This window comes from Pituophis catenifer, unplaced genomic scaffold, assembly GCF_029215685.1.
Source record: "Pituophis catenifer annectens isolate HBS135680 unplaced genomic scaffold, rPitCat1.0.hap2 SCAF_3, whole genome shotgun sequence".
Taxonomy (NCBI): Eukaryota; Metazoa; Chordata; class Lepidosauria; order Squamata; family Colubridae; genus Pituophis; species Pituophis catenifer.
The window spans coordinates 200,004,194-200,023,461 of NW_027256883.1; the positions used below are offsets into that span (position 1 = coordinate 200,004,194).

Genomic DNA, 19,268 nt, shown 5'->3' on the forward strand with positions numbered 1-19,268 from the left:
TAGTCCTATGATCACAAGAGGTTGCAAAAGGCCATTAATGAGGACCAGTTGCCAAGTGCCCACAATGTGATCACGTGACCATGGGAGGGGGTGGGGCAGCCATCAGAACTTTGACTTCAGGTTCTAAGTAGATTTTTCTGGATTCATTGTAACTTTTAATAGTTGCTAAGTGACCGTCACAAGTCGAAGACTGCCTGTATTCCAAGGTTCCTCTTTTTTAATAATCTCCATCATTTGTTCTCCCATTATTTGATAGCAATCCAGTTTTGATTGTGGTCCAGCATTCAATCCGGCAATTTATTCCTATGATAAACTTTCCAGATTTGAGCACTTCTAAATTCTAAAAAAATTCTAAAAAAGAAAAGAAAAAGAAATAGTCTGAATTATGCATTAATCTATTACCCATCTCATGATTCCCCATCCTCAGTTTAAAAGATCTGGAGAACAAAACCATACAGGTAGACATACAACAGTTCGCTTAGTGACTGTTGAAAATTACAATGGCACTGAACAAAATGACTTATGACCGTTTTTTACACTTACAACCATTGCAGCATCCTCGTGGTCACATGGTCAAAATTTGGATGTTTGGCAACTGGTTTATATTTATGACGGTTGCGGTGTCCCAGAATCATGTAATCCCTTTTTTGCAACCTTCTGATAAGCAAAGTCAATGGGGAAGCCAGGTTCACTTCACAACTGTGTCACTAATTTAACCACCACAGTGATTCACTTAATAACTGTGGCAAGGAAAGTCATAAAAACGGGGCAAAATTCATTTAACGAATGTTTCAGTTAGCATAGAAATTTGGGGCTCAATTGTGGTCGTAAGTCAAAGACTACTTACATCAGAAATGGGCCGTTGACTAGTCATCAAATACTCATAGCTGTCTCAGTAAGTCAGCCTCTGGAATTCACTTGTCCTCCAGTAACTGTGCTTTCACACTGCAAACCGGCTTGGCAGAAAATCTTTAAATACTGTTTACACTTTTCTATTGACAATGAAACTTGGTTCTATGAGCCTCACTATCCCAAAAGCCTATCTCAAAAGTCAAAATGTTCCGAGTGTTATTTCAGAAGACCTGTGCATTACGGGAAAAATGGACGGTATATGCTGACAATTTTAATTCTGTAAAAAAACAGAATCACCATCAATTGGATCTTGGTATCTTCACAAAATTAATCTCTGGATTCTTGGTAAGAAACAGAGATGATAGATAACACATTCAGAGAGGGAGGTTAGTGGTATATATATATATATATATATATGTTCTTGAAGTACCATTGGTTATAAGGAAATACCATTTTTTCTTCTTCCTTTTTTGATGACCTCAAGACAGTTTGTAGAAGGGGGAATTGCATATCTTCTCCACACTGTTCCAACCTCAATACATATAGTCGTTGACTATATGTATATGAGAAAAAAGTTCATACAGTCAATCTTCAGAACAAAACAGCCATCTTGCTTAGCAACAAAATTCTGGTCCCAATTCTGGAGGACTACCTATAACCTCCATGTACCTTAGAGCGCATTACAGAATTACATAAGCATAGCAAGAGAAAAAATAAACACCACTTATTCCTCCTTTATCTTTTGATGCTTCTTTACAACTCACAAAGCCACTCTGTCTTTTTTATAAAGGATTATTTGTTCCTAATACAAAATCTTTTAAATCTTCACCAATCCCTGCAAAGCTCACCCACTTTGCACCTTCTTGAAAACTAATTCTTTAGCTCTTAGTAGCTAAGGCATAGAAAAGTGAGAAAAAGATCCAATTTAAAACACACACATACACACACAAAGAGAGGGAGAGAATAAGTTACACTGGGTTATTTCAAATATATTTATATATTTATTTCAACCTTTTAACTACAAGCAATCTTTTTAGTGTTATAACAGTTCTTCACTGCAATACATTTTCGGTTTTGTGTTATGACACTTCCTTGCTGCAATAGTTCAACGTATGTAACAAGACCCTACCTGGGAAACACAATGCCCGCAAGGGTATCTTTTTTCTCAACCATGGCACAGTTTGATACAGAGGCTGCAATTTTGAAAGATTGCTATAGAAAGCTTTCAATTAAAAGAGGGGGGGAAATCTCCCTGACAATAGATCTTCTAATTTTCACTGTCAATAGAAATCTGTAGGCTCCAAAACAGGTGCTGGGCTTAACTATATAGTCTGGTGAGCAACGAGTCTAACTCTAATTCATTAAAAAGTCTATAAACAAGATGGCCTTTGTCCTAGAGATGAAAGACCTGCAGCTATAATGGGATGAAAGGTGTACACAAGGATGAAGAAAGCTATTAGAGATCTATGTCCTTTCTTAAACATGTCCTGGCATGCATTCTTGACAAGGGAACAAACCCATGCAGAGAAAACTCACTTCATTCCACTAGCCTATGCGAAAGCTACTGAATCTTTCCTATCAGCTTGCTAATAAAAAACTACACTAAAAGAGAGAAAATACCACTATGATAGAATCATTATTTCCAGAATAGCATATTTCCTGCTACAGTGTAGTCCAATCCATATCAGTGGCATAAGAAAATGGATTAGTTTTCCATGGATTGAGAAGGGGGAGATGATTAAATGATTTCCCACAGACACAGTGTTTGTCAACCTTGATAGTTTGAAGATGTTGTGGGCTGCAACTCCCCAAATTCTCCAGCCAGCTATGCTGGGAAATGCTATGCTGTGCTACTTTTTCTGGAACTGTGTTCACACCATACATTTAATTCAGTTAAATGCCCAGGATTTATATTAACATAACATCAAAAACTTGGATAATTTTAGATTATACTTAAAAGATGTGTGTATCTGTATGTGTGGTTTCACCTGCCATGTGAAGCTCACATGTTGGGTTAGGTTTGGTTCATTGGAGTGTGTGATAGTAAAAGTGCATTAATTCAGTACTAGAATAATTCACACAGACTCTGAGGGAACAGTTCAGGAACAAGGATTTTCTTCCCCATCCAAATTCATATAGGCTAAGTTAGTTCAGACCACAAACAGTTTTTACTAGTTGATTGTAGTGTTTCTCAACTTCGTCAGCTTGAAGATGTATGAACTTCAACTCCCAGAATTCCCTAGTTAGTATGCTGGCTGGGAAATTTAGGAAGCTGAGAACCACACATCTAAAGGTTACTAAGAGTGAGAAATATTGGTTGATTGTATGCATGTGTCACGACAGAACAGGACTCCAACTTGTAGAAATATATCCTGCATAAAAATGCAATATAATGCACTATGAATTATGCATTGATTTATACAATAATAAAGAAACTGAAGTATATAAATTGTGCCAAATGATAATTAAGATCTCCCTATTCAGTGTTTCATTGGAAGTTTCAAAAATTTCAGAAAAGTTTGTTTTTTTAAAAAAAAACCCAATTTTGGTGAAAATTGCTTAAACTTTCATGTAGGCTAAGCTCACACAAGTTAACTCATGTGGTTAGTTTGGCTTTATTGCTCAAATATGCATTCTTAAAGCAACTTTCCCTGGCCCACTCTTGACCAGGTATTCACCTCCCAGAATTTCCACCCAGCTTGATTAAAGAGGCTTTAAGTTTTCTCATGCTTTTCTGTCCATGAAACCCTCTTCCCTTCATTGACTGTCCATGAAATATTTTCCAAAACTAATCTTGTGTTAGTCAATTTTCTTAGCCGGGTGAACATTTGGAGAATCAGAAAGCAAGCCACCTCATGTTGCAATAAGAAAGAAGAATCCGGCTATCATTTGTGGCATTTCATATGCAAAGGGTGTGTCCCTCTTTATGACTTTGTTTAGGCCAAGCTGGGTGGTTGGGGAAGGGGGAATGGTTTAAAGTTCTCTCTGCTCTGAACTTCTATAAAGATTTGGTGTGGATTCAGAGACATCCAATCTGTACATGCGGTGGTTTCACAGACAACACGTGATCTAGGCTAAAAACAGATACACAGAAACTCGTACCTATAATTATACATTTTAAATAGAACTTTGCCCTAAAGAGTATTCTACTCAAATCCAGCTGGTTTATTCAACCCCATTAACAAAACAATGAGAAACCCCCATGAATAATAACTCTCCATTTAAAAAATAGTCAGCCTAGCCCTAGCCAAACTGAAAAGTGACAAGTTTCCTTTAATTTGTTTAAACCCATTGCCATGTGCTCAGGCTTTGCTCATTACAAAGCCACAGCAAACAAGGAACTATCAGGAAATCTTTTTTAGGTCATTAAGTTCCAAATCCACAACCTGCTTTGACACCCCCCCCAAAAGCAAACATTTTCATCTGAAAAGGTGCATCATATGTAATGAGTTTGTGGACTACAAACCAGATTGAAAAGAATTTCATTGAATAAAGCAAGCTAGCTTGTTAGAAAAAGCTCTGAGCTTTCTTCTTTCCACTGGGACCTTTCCATTTATAGATGCTTCTGCAGCAACTCCATTGCTCTTCAATATGATCCAAATCCTTTAACATCCACTACAAGCTATGACCTAAACCTTGGGATCTCAGACCCAAGATTGAACTCACCATCATTGCAAAAGTGATGGGAGAGAGCTAGAAGTGCATATGTGATAAGACGTGAGATAACAATAATTGACTGTTATCTTATGCAAATGTGTCTCTGAGCAATTTTGAGAGTGTATTCATAAAACTCTGATTAATTCATTTATGATGCACAACAGTTCAAGATAGCAAATAAAACTGGGAGCTCTTTAGACTAATCTTGATAAGCAGTTGGTATCTCTTAGCAAACTTTTGTTCACACTTAACATATTTGAGGCTATTTTCATAACCCTGCACTGGACATTTAATCAGTGGATTAGATGAGGCTATGGTATCATCACATTACTCCACAACAAAGATTGCATGTTATGTTCATATATTTTTAAGTAGAAGAAAATTCAATTTGTTGTTTCTAGTTTATATTGAGGAATAACTCTAATGTTTTGAGGGCGAGGGGCATAGTCAAGATTTCATTATCAGTAGGCTCTAACCCAACAATATGCATAAAGAGATTAAAATGCAGAAAATGTCATCTGTCCATTGGATAACACAAGGATCAAGCAAAGTGTTTGTCAGGCTACCTTATTGCAAGTGTGCAACATAATGGGTTCAGTTATTACAGATTAATTAATTTCACGAGTTAAAGTCCTGCAATTTGCTATCATCCCAATCCTCTGTTTTCATACACTAAAGGCAGTGCCACTCATTCCCAAATTAATGTGTGTGGTATTGCAACTTTAGATTCATGCAGGTGCACTTTTCAAGGTCCTTTAAGGCCAGCTAATTACAAGATTTCAAGGGGTAGGTTGAAAAAAAAATGTAATAGGCTTGAAGAGCACTTAAAGATCACTGAACAATTGGTTACCCATTAATACAGTAGGGCTGTATTCTAGAGGGGAAATTTGTTGAAATTCAACAAATCCAACAAGTCAACCCTTTTATCACTGTCCAAGATATATGGCTGGAATAAATGCATCTTAGTAAGAATCCACATTGATTTACAAAAGGATTTTGGAGATGATAGCTCCCCTGTTTGTTCATGACCCCAACCAGACTTGAGAATATCCACCCTTTTGATCTAATGGTGGTTTTAAGAAATAACATAAATGCTAGTTCTACCTTCCTTTCTAAGTGCCAAGTTGGACAGGGGTCCCAATTCATAGATTTGGCCTTGACAACATCAGGAAGCATACCCTGAAGACACCATGCCAAATATATCTAGAGACACACTATTGTCCATGTGGTTGATGTGAGGATCAGAAATGTTCTGGAGATAAAGCTACTTTATAATGGTGAGAAAATCCAAGCCTTTGAAAAATACCAAACAAAATTCTGTTTACTTAACCCGAGAATCCAAGAAGCTGTAAGAAAGGATATTTTTTTTTAATAAAAAAAAAAAAATCCAGTTTACCTGTGAGTAATCAAGTAAAAGTCTGGAAGGAAGATAAACAACAATTCCTGACTGATTCATGCCAGCCATAAAGAAGAAAGAAGGTTGCTGGAAGGCTAGGTTCAGGTTTAAGCAGGCCCTTAATGACCCAATTACTGTGGGTCATTTTTGTTTCCCACAATACCTCAGATCAGCATGGGGCAGGGAAGAAGATGGCTGCCTCTGCCAGATAGTCAAGGACCTGCACCTGGGAATCTAGGACTAGTATCCTCAGTGCCCAAAGATCTCTGGTAGGTCACCATCCTTGAGGTTCCTAGGACCAGGCGCAGGTCCCACCTCCATCAGGTTCTTTCTGGCTTCCCAAGAACTACCTTCTACCCTCAACCACCTTCTTACCAAGCACGCCCAGCCACTTTCCACCATCAGCAGGAGACTCACCCATGTTCACGAAGCTCATGACCATATCTGCCTCGGTCAGGAAATTGCTGTCCTGCAGGCTGGCCAAGGGTGGCCCTTGAGTACTGAAGATCGGCTTGTAAGGGTAGGAGAAGCCTTCGCCGCTTTCGCTGGGGCCCTCTTCCTCCACCGACATCGCATTGTAGAGGTCCAGCATGAACATGGGAGCCGAGTTGTGCTTGCCGTGCAAGTGGGGCCTCGGCCGGTGGGGCAACCCCAGGATGGACAGGATCTCCCGCTGCATCTCCCGGCGCTCCTGGCTCCGGAGCCTCCTGTGGATGAAACTCGAGTGCACCTCGTTCTCCAGGGTGAAGTCCGCCAAGGCGCACCGCAGCTCCAGAATCCAGAGGAGGATCCAGACGATCCGGGAGGCAGCCGCCAGCTGCTTGAACCACCCCGCCGCGTGCATCTCCGTCACGGGTGTGTGTGTAGATCTAGGAAGCCAATGGGCTAAGCAGCAGCGGCGGCCGGACGAAAGAGCTGACCATTAAAAATAAAGGGGGGCAGCGGAGCGGAGCGCCCCGCGGAGGGATCACTCGGCTCGGGAGCTGCCCTGGGAAGCCGACCTCGAGGCGCACATGATAAGCCCGGGCGATCGCGGCGGGAAGCAGCTCAGTTGGGAAAATCCATACACGGGGGGTGGGAAAAAAAAGAAAGGAGATCGAGCGATCCCCCCCACACACACCCTCCTCCCTCCTCGCCGCTTCTCGCGGGGACCGCGCTCCTTCGCTCGCTTGCCCGGCCGCTCCAATTCCTGTGCGCGTCTGGCCGCAAGTCCAGGAGTTTTTGAACTGCTGCTTTCTTTTGCGAAGCAACAGGCGGCAGCTCGGGCGCTCAGTGGGCGGAGCTGGCTTCTTCCTCCGCTGCCTCCCCAAAATGTCTGGGAGAAAAAGCCGCAGGAGAAGAGAGTCAAGTCTCTTTCCTCGCCGGGCTCCGACTTTGGCTCGGAGGCATTTCCAAGCGAGCCTCCCCCCCCCACCCTCGATTCCCCGCCTCCGGTCTTTCACCCTCACATACACACACCCCGACTGGCTTGGGTAAGAATGAGCGCGGGGCGCACACGCACACTCGTGGCGGGTGGTGCGTGGAGGGCCTGCCCCATCTGGCGAAAGGGAAGAGAGGCACTTGTTTTGTATAGGCGCGCAGCCCGTCCCTGGGCGTTCCCAAAGGAGCGAAGCCCACTTGCGTAGTTTGCTCCCAGGTAAGCGCGTGGGCGGGCGTCGTGGGCGGCAGGGTTGGGGGTGGGGGGTGGGGGGTGGGGGGGAGCGCTGAACCAGCCGCCAGTTCCACGCGGGGGTTTGATTCTGCAGAGCAGGAAGGGGATGTTTTGGATGGCGAGAACTTGGCTGTAGTGCTAAGAAGCTAAATTGTATTTAAATGTATAGGGATGGGTTCTTTTTTTCCTTGCTTCCTTTTCTGACCCGCTAGCCTGTTTTTTGTAAAGTGCGTTCTTTTAAAAATTGTCCTTCTATTCTTCTTCTCCTCCCCCTCCTCCTCCTTCTTCTTCCTCTTCCCCATTATTATTATTATCTTTATTCATTAAATATGAAACTCAGTCAACTGCAGTACTGCAGCTACTTCAGCTGACTGCTAGTTCAGCAGATCAGCGGATCAAATCTTACTGGCTGAGGGTTGACTCAGCCTTCCATCCTTCCGAGGTGGGTAAAATGAGGACCCAGATTGTTGGGGCCAATATGCTATTTAGTATTTGGTGTAAGCCGCCCAGAGTACTCGGAGAGTGGGCAGCATAGAAATATGAGTAATAAAATAAAATAAACTGATCATTCAAAAATGCATCACAAATACCATTGGCTGGTGTTCATGGTTGATATGGGTTGCCTCCAGCGTCCTAGGTATCAACCAAGTACCTTCTTAAGATGGACGATGTTCCAAGTAGCGCAGTTTTTTGCAGTTCCGCTGGTGTTATTGCAGGAAGCTGCAATTTGTTGATGTATCTTATAAAATTCTTGGACATGGTACCAAGTGCCTCGATGACAATGAGTATCACTGTTACATGTTTCATCCGTAGCCGTGTAGTTTTGATGGCCAGGTTACGATATTTCATGATTTTTTTTCCCAGTTCTTTTTCTTCGACTCTGGCATCTCCTGGTACTGCGATATCAATAAATTGTACGTTTCGGTTTTTGACAAATGTGATACCTGACTTTATTATTATTATTATTATTATTATTATTATTATTATTATTATTATTATTATTATTATTATTATTATTTCTTCATTCCTTTTCTTTCTAGCTACTTCATTGGGTGATACGCTTCAAATAAATTGTATTGGCAGGTGAGAATGAATTCAAATTTTGGTGAAAAATTATTATGTTGACTTACAAATGTATATGGAGCTATTTAAACTCAAGTGTTGTTATAATTAGACGTGTGTGGTGATATGAGGGGTGGTTTTTTTTTTCACCTTTACCTTTTATAATTTTGCTTCATTGGGTGCCAGGTTTAGGAGCTATTTGCCAAATAAGATTTAGGTGACAAGTTAATTTTATTGAAAAAGTGGTTTATCACCTAGTAATATATTTCTTAGCAGTTAATTAGAGTTGGGAATTCATTTCATCAAATGTATATGTATCCTTCACTTGCAATTGTGGCTTTGAGCTTTTAACATTGAATTAAAAAGAAGGCAACAATCCCCCTTCCCCCCCAAAAAAATAATTAAAAATAACAAGGCAATCCACAATCATACTGCTCCCCTTTTCAGAATAAACTCATCAATTCCACCCACCACCCACTCCAATGCCCAGGGAAAAGAGCCTTGCAAAAGACCAGGATCTGCTCCGCCGAAGGACCAGTCTTGCAACAGATGAGGCACATCTGGGTCCCATCAGATGGCTTTGTTTCAAAGAGGAACCCCAAAGAGAGCAAATTGGGTCTAGTGGTTAAGGCACCAGGCTAGAAAGCAGGAGATGATGTGAGTTCGAGTCCAGTCTTAGACATGAAACCCAGCCGGGTGGCTTGAGGCCAGTCATTCTCTCTCAGCCCAACCCATCTCACAAGGTGGTGGTTGTGGAGAAAATAGGAGGAGGTAGGTGTTGGATATGTTCACCTCCTTGAGTTATTTGTAAAGATACAGGATACAAATTTTTTTAAAAAAAGAAAGTAAGCCCATCCTTGGCTGATTGAAAAACCAGGGATAAATTGGAGATAGGCAGCTCTACAAATAACCCAATATTGTATTTCTAGGTAGTCTTCATTTGCAGACCTATGTAGAGTGTATTGCAGTAGTCCACATGGGAGATGACCAAGGCAGAACTGAAAGGAGCAGGACCTCCTAATCTAGGAAAGAGCAATAAGCACTCAAAATGGATTAGTGCAAAGTTCCTCTTGGCTGCATTTGCCATCTGCTCTTCAAGGGTCCAAGAGGATATCCAAATTGTGCACCAGTTTCTTTGAGAGAGTGGTACCCAATGCAGAACCAACAATGAATGCTTCCCAGACCAGAGGGGAAGAATGTTCCTAACCACACAGCCACTTCGTTTCTTCCTCATTCAGAGCCTTCAGATACAGGGAAAGAGCCTTAACATCATCATCATCTGGTCAGCTAAGGGTTGAGATGTATAACTTTGAATTATCTATACATTTAGCCCATGCTAATTATCTCCCCAGAGGTTGCATGTCGCTATTGAGTAGGAATGGAAGAGAATGAGGCATGCTGTAGAGCAGAAGCTTAAGTCTAGATTTCTTGACTCTGAACACCAACAGGAACTGACCTTGGATAAAGGAGGAGAAGCACTGCAGAACTAGGCCCCACCATCTCAACACCGAAGCTGGTCCAGGAAGGTATCATGACCAATGATATTGAAGAGCACCAAGATACTAAGGAAAGTTAGAAAGGAAACCTGAGATCATCTACATGTGTGATCAGTGCCACCTTAGTATCTGTGAAGATTCTGAGTCATCCAGGTCATGGCTGTCCCAAGGTGCTTTTTTTCAAGAGACAACTGGACTTTCTTTGTTTTTCCTTGAAGAGGTTTTGCTTCTCATCCAAGAAACTCCTTCAGTTCACAACTGAAGAAAAACTAAGAAAGCCCAGTTGCCTCTTGAAAAAGCATGTTGGGACTGCCATCTTAGTACTATATCCTAACCTTCTATCTCAACTTTCCCTAAAAAGGAGAAGGGACAGTCCTCTTTTTCAACTTGGATGAAAACTATCCAGCTTTATTGAATCTACTGATGGTTTCTACAGAAAGGGACTATAGAAAGTAAGGGAGATGACTTTGATGGAAATATCCAAGAACTGTTACTTACAGAAAAGGGAATGAAAATGTTTTTAATCCCTGAGAATTTAATACAATAGTTGGAAGCACCTCAGCAGACACCACTCTTGATTCTCTGTGGTATAAGAAGTGGGAAGAGCTATAGCATAAATTAGACTTGCAAAATTCTATTGTACTCAAATCTCAATAAAGGTAGTTCTAATCTTCCTATGGAGTTGATTTCCTGGGCTAGTCTATCTAGTGGAACTAACTTTAATCTTGCAAGGCTCTTAAATAAGACGCATTAGATCTCAACTTTCTCTGTAGAAATGGCACCCAGTTCTCAGGACACTCCAGTATACACTGAGCACTTTGCTGCAGTTCTGTTGCAACACCTACAACAGATAAGTAACTAACTTGCAAAATGCCATGATGCAAGTACCACAACAGTTGGGAGAGAATTAACCACAGTCAGCAGCAGCATCACAGCAGCCAGCCAGCTACACAGCAGCCAGCATTCATGAGCTCTCATGGGAGTTTTACCAGAGAAATTCAGAGGAGACCAGGACTAATTCCTGACTGTCATGATTCAGTATGAACTGTTTATGCAGAGTTTCTCCCAGATCACACTAAAGTGACTTTCATGCTCCGTTTGCTGAAAGAAGAGGCTTGCCAAATATCATTGAGGGCAATCAGCCACATGCTGGACAATGATCAAAATGTCATGCAAAGATTTTTAGACATTTCTTTCAAAATGCCATGAAACGAGTGACTGCGAACCATGAAATCTGTAGTGTGGAGTACAGGTGAATATAACGGTTTTTAAATTATTTCCAAATATGTGAGATAGAATTATCTGGTTCTAACCGACCGATTTAGAGAAGGGCTTGCTGATGAACTGAGAGATGAACTGGTGAGACGGGGCACTCCAGATAATTTGGAAGAGTTGTTATCATTGATGGCTGACTGGAAGAGTTGATGCAGGGAGAACCAGCAAAGGTTTTAGGTTGTCCCTTCTCCCATATCTCCTCTCTCAATGACCTCTTGGGAATCCAGTGTAATTATGAAAAGTGGATTAATTGAAAGATCTCTATCCTCAAGAGAGAAACAGAAGAAGGGAACCAGGTTTATGCTTTTATTGTGATGCTCTCAGGTATATATAGTCAGATCCTGCACAGCTAAAGATCTATGGGTCATATAGCTAGCAAGCAATAGCAAATACTCCACTTGCTTCAAGAGCACAGTGTCAGGAAACTTCATAGGCCTCTCTCTCCAGAGTTCCCAAGGACAATTGGAACTCTTGGGAAACAATTAAGGAGAGCTCAGATGGCCAACAGCAGGCAAGCATACTTTATTGTTCCTGTTCTTCTTTGTTTAGATTCAGGTCAGAAAGGACAACTTTCTGTTCTTGTAGACAGAGGAACAACCACTAATTGTATAGATCGTGCCAGTCTAAAAAGTTAAATTTATGCCCCCAGACGACAGATGCACTGTGTGTACTAACCCACTGCAGTTGACAACACAAGATCACACAGAGCTTTTGCACTTTATGTAACTGCTTCCTTGCAGGGACCCGTTGTCTTGGGAATCAAGTCACTGAAGTTATGGAGTCTGGGCACAAGTATTTCTCTTTGTCACCCCCAAAATGTCAATACCTTTAGCAAGGCCACTGCTCTTCCTCCATTGGCCCAGCATAGAGATTCTTCTACCTTGCTAGACCATGGGTCTGTGGACTGGCAGTGGGCATGCCAGAAACCAGACCACACAAACAGGCGAAGCCTCATGCAGGCAGCATGTGAAACCATTTTCCCTCCGGTCTCGGGGAAAACCTCTCTCCATGGAACCCGTCCCTGGTGCCCAGAAGGTTGGGGGGGCCACTGTACAAGACAAATAATCAAGCTTTGCTGTTATATTTGTGGAGGAGGCAATACATTTGCCTCCCCATCAAACACATGATTGTACTATTAAATTAAATCCGGCGTCCTGGATTCCCATGTGCATTCAAGTTAGCCATCTTGATGACAATTTCAAAACGGGTTTATTCACCCTTAATCTCTGGCATCTGCATTTACAATATTCATCTCTATGAGTGATGGTTCAGTTCCTATTGTTCATGATTATAGACTTCTCAGTCAGGTCACCATTAAGGATTACTACCTGTTGTCTCTTCTTTCAAATCTATTGGACTATCTGCAAAGGCAATCATTGTTACTAAATTGGAATTAAGAAGTACTTACAATTTGATCAGGATGGAAGGAGTTAGCCCTCTTATTATATATTTAGTATAATTTTTGAAGCAGCTATGTATCCCCTTAATTCTTATGCCATCCAACTCATTCTTAACCAGCTTGCTACTAAAAATATATTGAGATACGTTGCTTTACTGAAGTTAATGTATTTTAATTAAGATATATTAAGTCTCTTTCATTCCCATGATCTATTAATTAATTTATTTATTGAATTTATATAGCTGCCCATCTCATAAAACATGATTTTGGGTAGAATAGAATAACAACAAATATAAAAACCTAATTCTCACAGTATTGTCCTATGTCTAAATATATTTACCCATGTTGTATGGCTATAGTATTATTAACCTTTTCAACTTCTTTACTACCCTCTCTTATTGGTATAATTATTATGATACCCATTATTATGATTATTATTACTCTGCAATTTTGCAGGTACACTGAGAACTTCTGCATTGGAGACAAATTTCTTGTGTGTCTAATCACCCTTGGTCAAATAAAGCTATTCTGTTCTGTTCCATTCCATTCCTGCTCATGCCACTGCATTCTGTACCTTTCATCAGAATAGAGCTGGAAGGGACCTTGGAGGTCTTCTAGTCCAGCCTCCTGCTCAAGCATACCATTTCAGACAAGTGTCTGTCCAGTCTCTTCTTAAAAACCTCCAATGATGAAGCACCCACAACTTCTGAAGGCAAGCTGTTCCACTGGTTAATTGTCCACACGGTTAGGAAGTTTCTCCTTAATTCCAGGTAGTTTCTCTCTTTGATTAGTTTCCATCCATTGTTTCTTGTCCTGCCCTCTGGTGCTTTGGAGAATACCAGCTGAAGCTTGTGGATACTCTTCAAGGGCAACATTACAATAGTTACAATGTGGAGCATATTGCAATAGTCGAATCTGGAGGTTCCTAAGGTATGAGTGACTGTAAACGGGACCTGCAGATCCATATAGGTGCAACTGGCACACAAGATGAAGCTATGCAAAGGCCCTCCTAGCCACAATCCGCACCTGCTTTTTGAGCAGGGGTTGTGAGTCTAAGAGGACCCCAGGTTGCTCATAGGGTCAGTCTGGAGCAGTGCAATCTCATCCAGGACCAAAGATGCTATAGTTGTAAATCCAGCAGGCATCCAAACCCACAGCTAATCAGTCTTTACAGGGCTCAGATGTTATTGTTCCCCATCCAGACCCTCCCCTCTCCAGATACCGAGATAAGATGTTTATGGCATTGCTTAATTCGCAGAGATATATAATTGGATATCAGCATACTGATGAGATCTCACCCCCTGGTGACAGATGAGTTCCTCTCGTCTGTCCTTATGTAGATGTTAAAAAGGAGAGGAGAAAACTAGGAACCCTGTGGAGCTGAGTGCAGAACAGGGTTGAAATGCTACCAGTTCGGAGCAGTTCTCCCGAACCGGTAGTAAAAAATGCTACCAGTTCAGGCGAACCAGTATTTTCGACAATCAGCTGGGCAACAATCAGCTGTGACATGCGATTTATATTAGCTAGAATTGTCAGATTTCCTGCTTTCTAGCTAATCTAAATTGCGTGGCACAGTGGATTTCCCCCCCCCTTGCTATTCTACTTACCTTTGCAGACTCGGAAGGCTTCAAAATGTTCCTTTTTTTAGCGCTGCTTGTGCGTGCCTCAGGCGCGCATGTGCACGCTCGGTAGCAGACTCACAAAACCGGTAGCAGACTTCAAAGGATTTCACTGCTGGTGCTGAATACAATCGACTGTTAAAATGACTTATTATAGACAAATTTATGCTGATTTCAGATCATTAATGCATTTGTTTTGAAGGTACTTAGATATACCTATGTTTTACCACAATTCCTATAGAATTTTGGAGAAACTGAATTTAAATAACTGGCTTGCTTCCTCCTTTTTATACTCTTCCAGTTGTCTGGTACTTCACTCCTTCTCCAGGGTTTTTCATGAGTAAATACATACTCATGTAAATGAAAATAAATACTAAGGGAACTTCCTCCTGATGTGATCTGTGATCAGATCAGGAAGAAGTTTCTTTAGGACTTATGGTATTTGGCATTACATATCATTACAGCGGTGAGACTGACATACGCGCAACTTTGGAAAAATCAAAATATCCCAACAGAGGAGGCTATTATAAAAAAAATCTTAGAATGTGCAGAAACAGATACGCTAACTAAAAAACTACAGGATAGAGAGCAAACACAAATAGGTTTGGCATGGGACAAATTCTATAAATGGTTAGAAAAGAGGAAACTATAACCCACATTAGATGAGGAATGGTATTTAAAGAGAAACTTATGTTATATAAGATAAGTGTGGTCAGATAGACCTAAGTGATGTACTAAGAAATATAAGCTGTTCTGTCTTCTCCGGAATATAATTTAGAGCTATAGTACCAAATACTTGTTTATTAAGGTACTATATGGAAGTAGGAAGTACGTATGTTTATTGTTGTATTGTGCTTTGTGTGTCATTTTGTGTTGTGTTGTTTTTTCTTTTTAACTGAAATGTAAATAAAGATTATTTAAAAAAATAAAAAAAAATAAAAAAAGGAAGAAGTTCCTTTAGTACAGTGCAATTTATCTGGTCATCCAGAATATGCTCTATCAGTCTCATGCTTCAATCTTACTTCTTCATATTTTATTTTATGTTAATGCTATGGACAGCTCATGCTTCAATATTATCTCTGCATTGCAGTGCACTGCTCTGGGCAGTAAACAAAAAATAAAACAGAAATCTTCCTAGCGTATTCCCGCAAGTGCAGGGTACGCTTTTCAGACCATTGAGCGCCACTTTGCACGGTAAACTGCGTCTCCAAGGCGCAGGCCCGCAGGCCCGCAGCTTGCATATCTTTGTTGATGGTATCTTGCCATCTCTGTTTTGGACGCCCGCAAGGTTGTTGGCCATTGATTTCTAGTTGGTAGGCAGTCTTGGCAACAGTGGAAGGTGCTGCTCTCTGGACATGTCCATACTAGCAGAGCCAACCTTCTCTCACCTTCTCTATAATTATTGCCACACCAAAATGTTGTTGAATGGTGTCATTTGTGATGTGGTCAAGAAGGGAGATGCCCGATATCCAACGGAGCATTCGCATTTCCATGGCATGGAGATAGTTTTTGGTTGTTCTGACCCAGCCTTAATAGAAAGAGACTCCTTGTCTGAAAAACTCCTCTCTAGTTATCTCCTGTGAATTAATGGCATTCACACACAGAAAAGTCCAGGCAATAAGAGTTAACTGCAGTAACAGACCGTATCAGTTCCTTGAGATAATTGCCAGGCCAGGAGCTTCCAGCCGCAAAGCTGCAAATTAAGTTCTGGCAAGCAATCTCTGAGACACGAAACACGATGAGCCAAATCTTCCGAAATCTGAATGGTTGTCTCCTACAACCACCACTCTCCTTTCCTTCTATTTATTCCCCAGCCAGGGAGGGGCCATTCAGCATCCACCTGTGCTTTGTTTCCCGAGACGACTCCTTGTTCTCAGTTGTTCTCTCTTAACAGCTCTGTGCATACGCGCATCTGGAACAGCCCCACCTGTTCTTCCTCCCCACTTATCTCAGCTTCCGAAGGCAGCTGCCTCTCCGGTGGCTGGGAAATGTCGGACGGCCCTGGCTCTATCTCTGCTTCCGACACAGAGCATCCATCAGAGCCTTCCTCAGACTCCAGAACTGGCCCAAGTTCCTCCCAACCTCCAAGTCTGCTGGAAGCTCTGCTGGCAGCCCACAACATTGGTCCCTGTTGTTGCTGCCCAGCATTCAGTGCCATACAGTGCAACCGGTTGTCTTGTAAATCTTAGATTTAAGATGGGTTGGCATTCGCCAACAAAAAAAAAAAAAATTAAAACAGAATACACATATCAGTTAAAACAGTCAAGTTGAGACCAAGCTGTAAAAACAGCTTGCCAATATATCCTACACATAACTGCTGAGCTTCATTAGTATCCCAGCCAGGTCTCCAACAACCTTCCAAAATGTCTGGGAGAAAATTTTTTCCATAAGGCAGGCATCATGACAGAGAAGGCACACTTCCAAGGACTCAACAGACAACACTGTTCCAGAGCTGCTGGATCTGGTAGGCAGAAGAAACCACCAGGATTAGGTGGCTCCACAAATAACTTGGTCCCATGCCATGTAGGGCCTTCTTGCACCCAAATGGGAGCCACTGCAACTCATAAAGCAGCAATGTCACTGCAGTGTGCCCAAAGTTAGCACTGTCAAAATGCATTCTGGGCCAGCCTGATCAGATTATTTAGAGATCAGTCTCTCAATATCCTTATCCTAGTTGTGTTCATGCAGAATTACTGTACTTCCTATGTAGGCAATTTCTTTCTTTTCTCTTGACATAATTGGTGTTTAAATTAGCTGTTTGAAGTAATTGGACATATTAAACCTTTTTCCAGAAAGCTCAGATGTAATGCTTAGGAAACATTGCTTAGGAAACTATTTACGTAACAGAATTTCAGCCTTTGATAATTCATTTCTTAAACTGGAATTCCAAGATTTAGAAACAGGACATAGGTACCATGTTTCTCCAAAAAGACAATCCACCTTGAAAAGAAGCCCTTTCACGTTTTTGAGCGCATGCGATCAAATTAAGCTCCACCCACAAAACTAGCCCTAATTAAGACCCCACCCACCCTGGTAAACCACACAGGTAAAAAATAAGGTAGGGTGGGGTTGGGAGGGTGGAGCTGCTCTATTTACCAGGCCTCGCACACCCTGACACCTGCCTCGCCTTCTTCTGCAGCCGCTTGCTGCCACTCGCACGCATCGCCCCGGCCTCCATTTCGCCTTCAGATGCCTGCCGGAAAGCATCTGCAGCCGATAGTTATCGGCTGCAGATGCCTTCCGGCAGGCATCTAAAAACACCACAGAAGTCGTGTGCCAGCAGCAGGCTCCCGCTGGGCGGGGCTGTTGGTGCCACCGCCGTGAGGCGAGTCAGTAATTAGAACCCTCCGAAAAGAAAGCCTAGCCGTTTTTTCGGGGGTCAAAAGAAAATAAGACCTGGCCTTCTTTTTGGAGAAACACGGTAGTAGAAGCCAGGTCGAATTTATCTAATATAATAATCATAAAATTGAATTATTGGAAACACGAGCAGGCCTAGGTATTTCAACCTATTTTGTTTCAGACACTCATTTCTGACTGCATTGCCTAATAATCTTCTAGTCAGAATATGGAATTTAAAATTGGTGTAAATGTCATTTTTTTCCATGTTCATGTCAGGTTAGGCATACAAACTAAACATGTTTTACAAAGGTCACCAGTTCTTTGCACAATGTTGATAAATGCTGAATTGTTTAGTAACAAGGCTGCTGAGAAATAATCTTTTTATCAAAGCAGAATTGATCCATGGTTTCTGGTACTTCTCAGAGTTTTTCTAAGGACAAGTTTTCCATGAACGTTAACCTCTGTGAGAACCCATTCTTTGATTCATGATCAAACACTGCATATTTAGTTCTATAATTGCCTTTAAGAAATATTGCAACTAGCTGAGTAATAACCAAAACACTCCCTTAATCCTTTTATAAGCCTAATCATTTAAATAGCTAGAAATGATTAAACACCCTATGTAAAGAATATAAATAATATTTGAGGCAGAAAATATGCTGAAATTGGATCCAACCTTGAAATGGTTCATTCCAACCTTATCTGTTTTGACTTCACCAAAGATGTTCTCAGATCAGAAGGGGCTCTTCTGACTTAAGGGAGGTGTCCAGACTTCAAATCAACTCATTCTGACACTAAAATTGTGAGCCTTCCAATGAAGTTAGAATGACTCCTTAAAAGGCCAGGTCAAATGTTCTGAGGCTCAAAGATGCTTTAAGTGTTGAACAATTTCACCTCAAAACATTTGCATACAGGTAGTTCTCCACTTACAACTGGTCACTTAGTGACTGTTCAAAGTTACGACAGACCCACAAAAAAGATACTTATGACCCAGGTTTGAGGTTCCAATATCACCCCTTACACATGTGACCGGATTTGATGATAATTTTGCCAGATTTTGCTAACAACTGCAACATGATCTTTATGACCATTGCATTTGTTTAATAAACTCTGCAGAAAAATAGGTCCCTGTTTACAATCTCTTGAATTGCCAGGCTCAATTTATATATTATTAAACTTATTGGCCATCCATCTTATTACAGAGTAACTCTGGGAAGCCAACAATTACAGTTTTGTCTGGCACAAAGAATCAGGACCATAAGTTAAGTTGCAATTAAGAAGATTTATTACTGAAGCCTATACAAAGAATCTAGTCTACTAAGGTTCAGTTATAAATTGGTGCCAGATAGGGTCAACGGAATTCAAGAGGGGTTGGATTTACACCATTAGTGGGAACATAAGGACTAGGCTGATGACTCATTTAACTCTGCCCTACCTGTACCTCTATCTGATTCAGAGGTGGGCTCTACTTACCTTTACTACCGGTTCACAGCGGGGCCGCGCGCTCTTCTGCACAAGAGCA

The 19,268-nt window shown here is 41.4% G+C and overlaps 1 protein-coding gene across 2 annotated transcripts in view; it reads right to left on the reverse strand.

Moving 5' to 3' along the window:
- Nucleotides 1-6,749, reverse strand: part of BMP7 (bone morphogenetic protein 7) — a 98,704-nt gene extending 91,955 nt beyond the window's left edge. For both annotated transcript variants that reach the window (XM_070940072.1, XM_070940071.1), the window contains exon 1: nt 6,323-6,749. In XM_070940072.1, coding sequence (XP_070796173.1) covers nt 6,323-6,749 — 427 coding nt within the window. The remainder of the gene's footprint in view (nt 1-6,322) is intronic.
- Nucleotides 6,750-19,268: the final 12,519 nt, after the last annotated feature.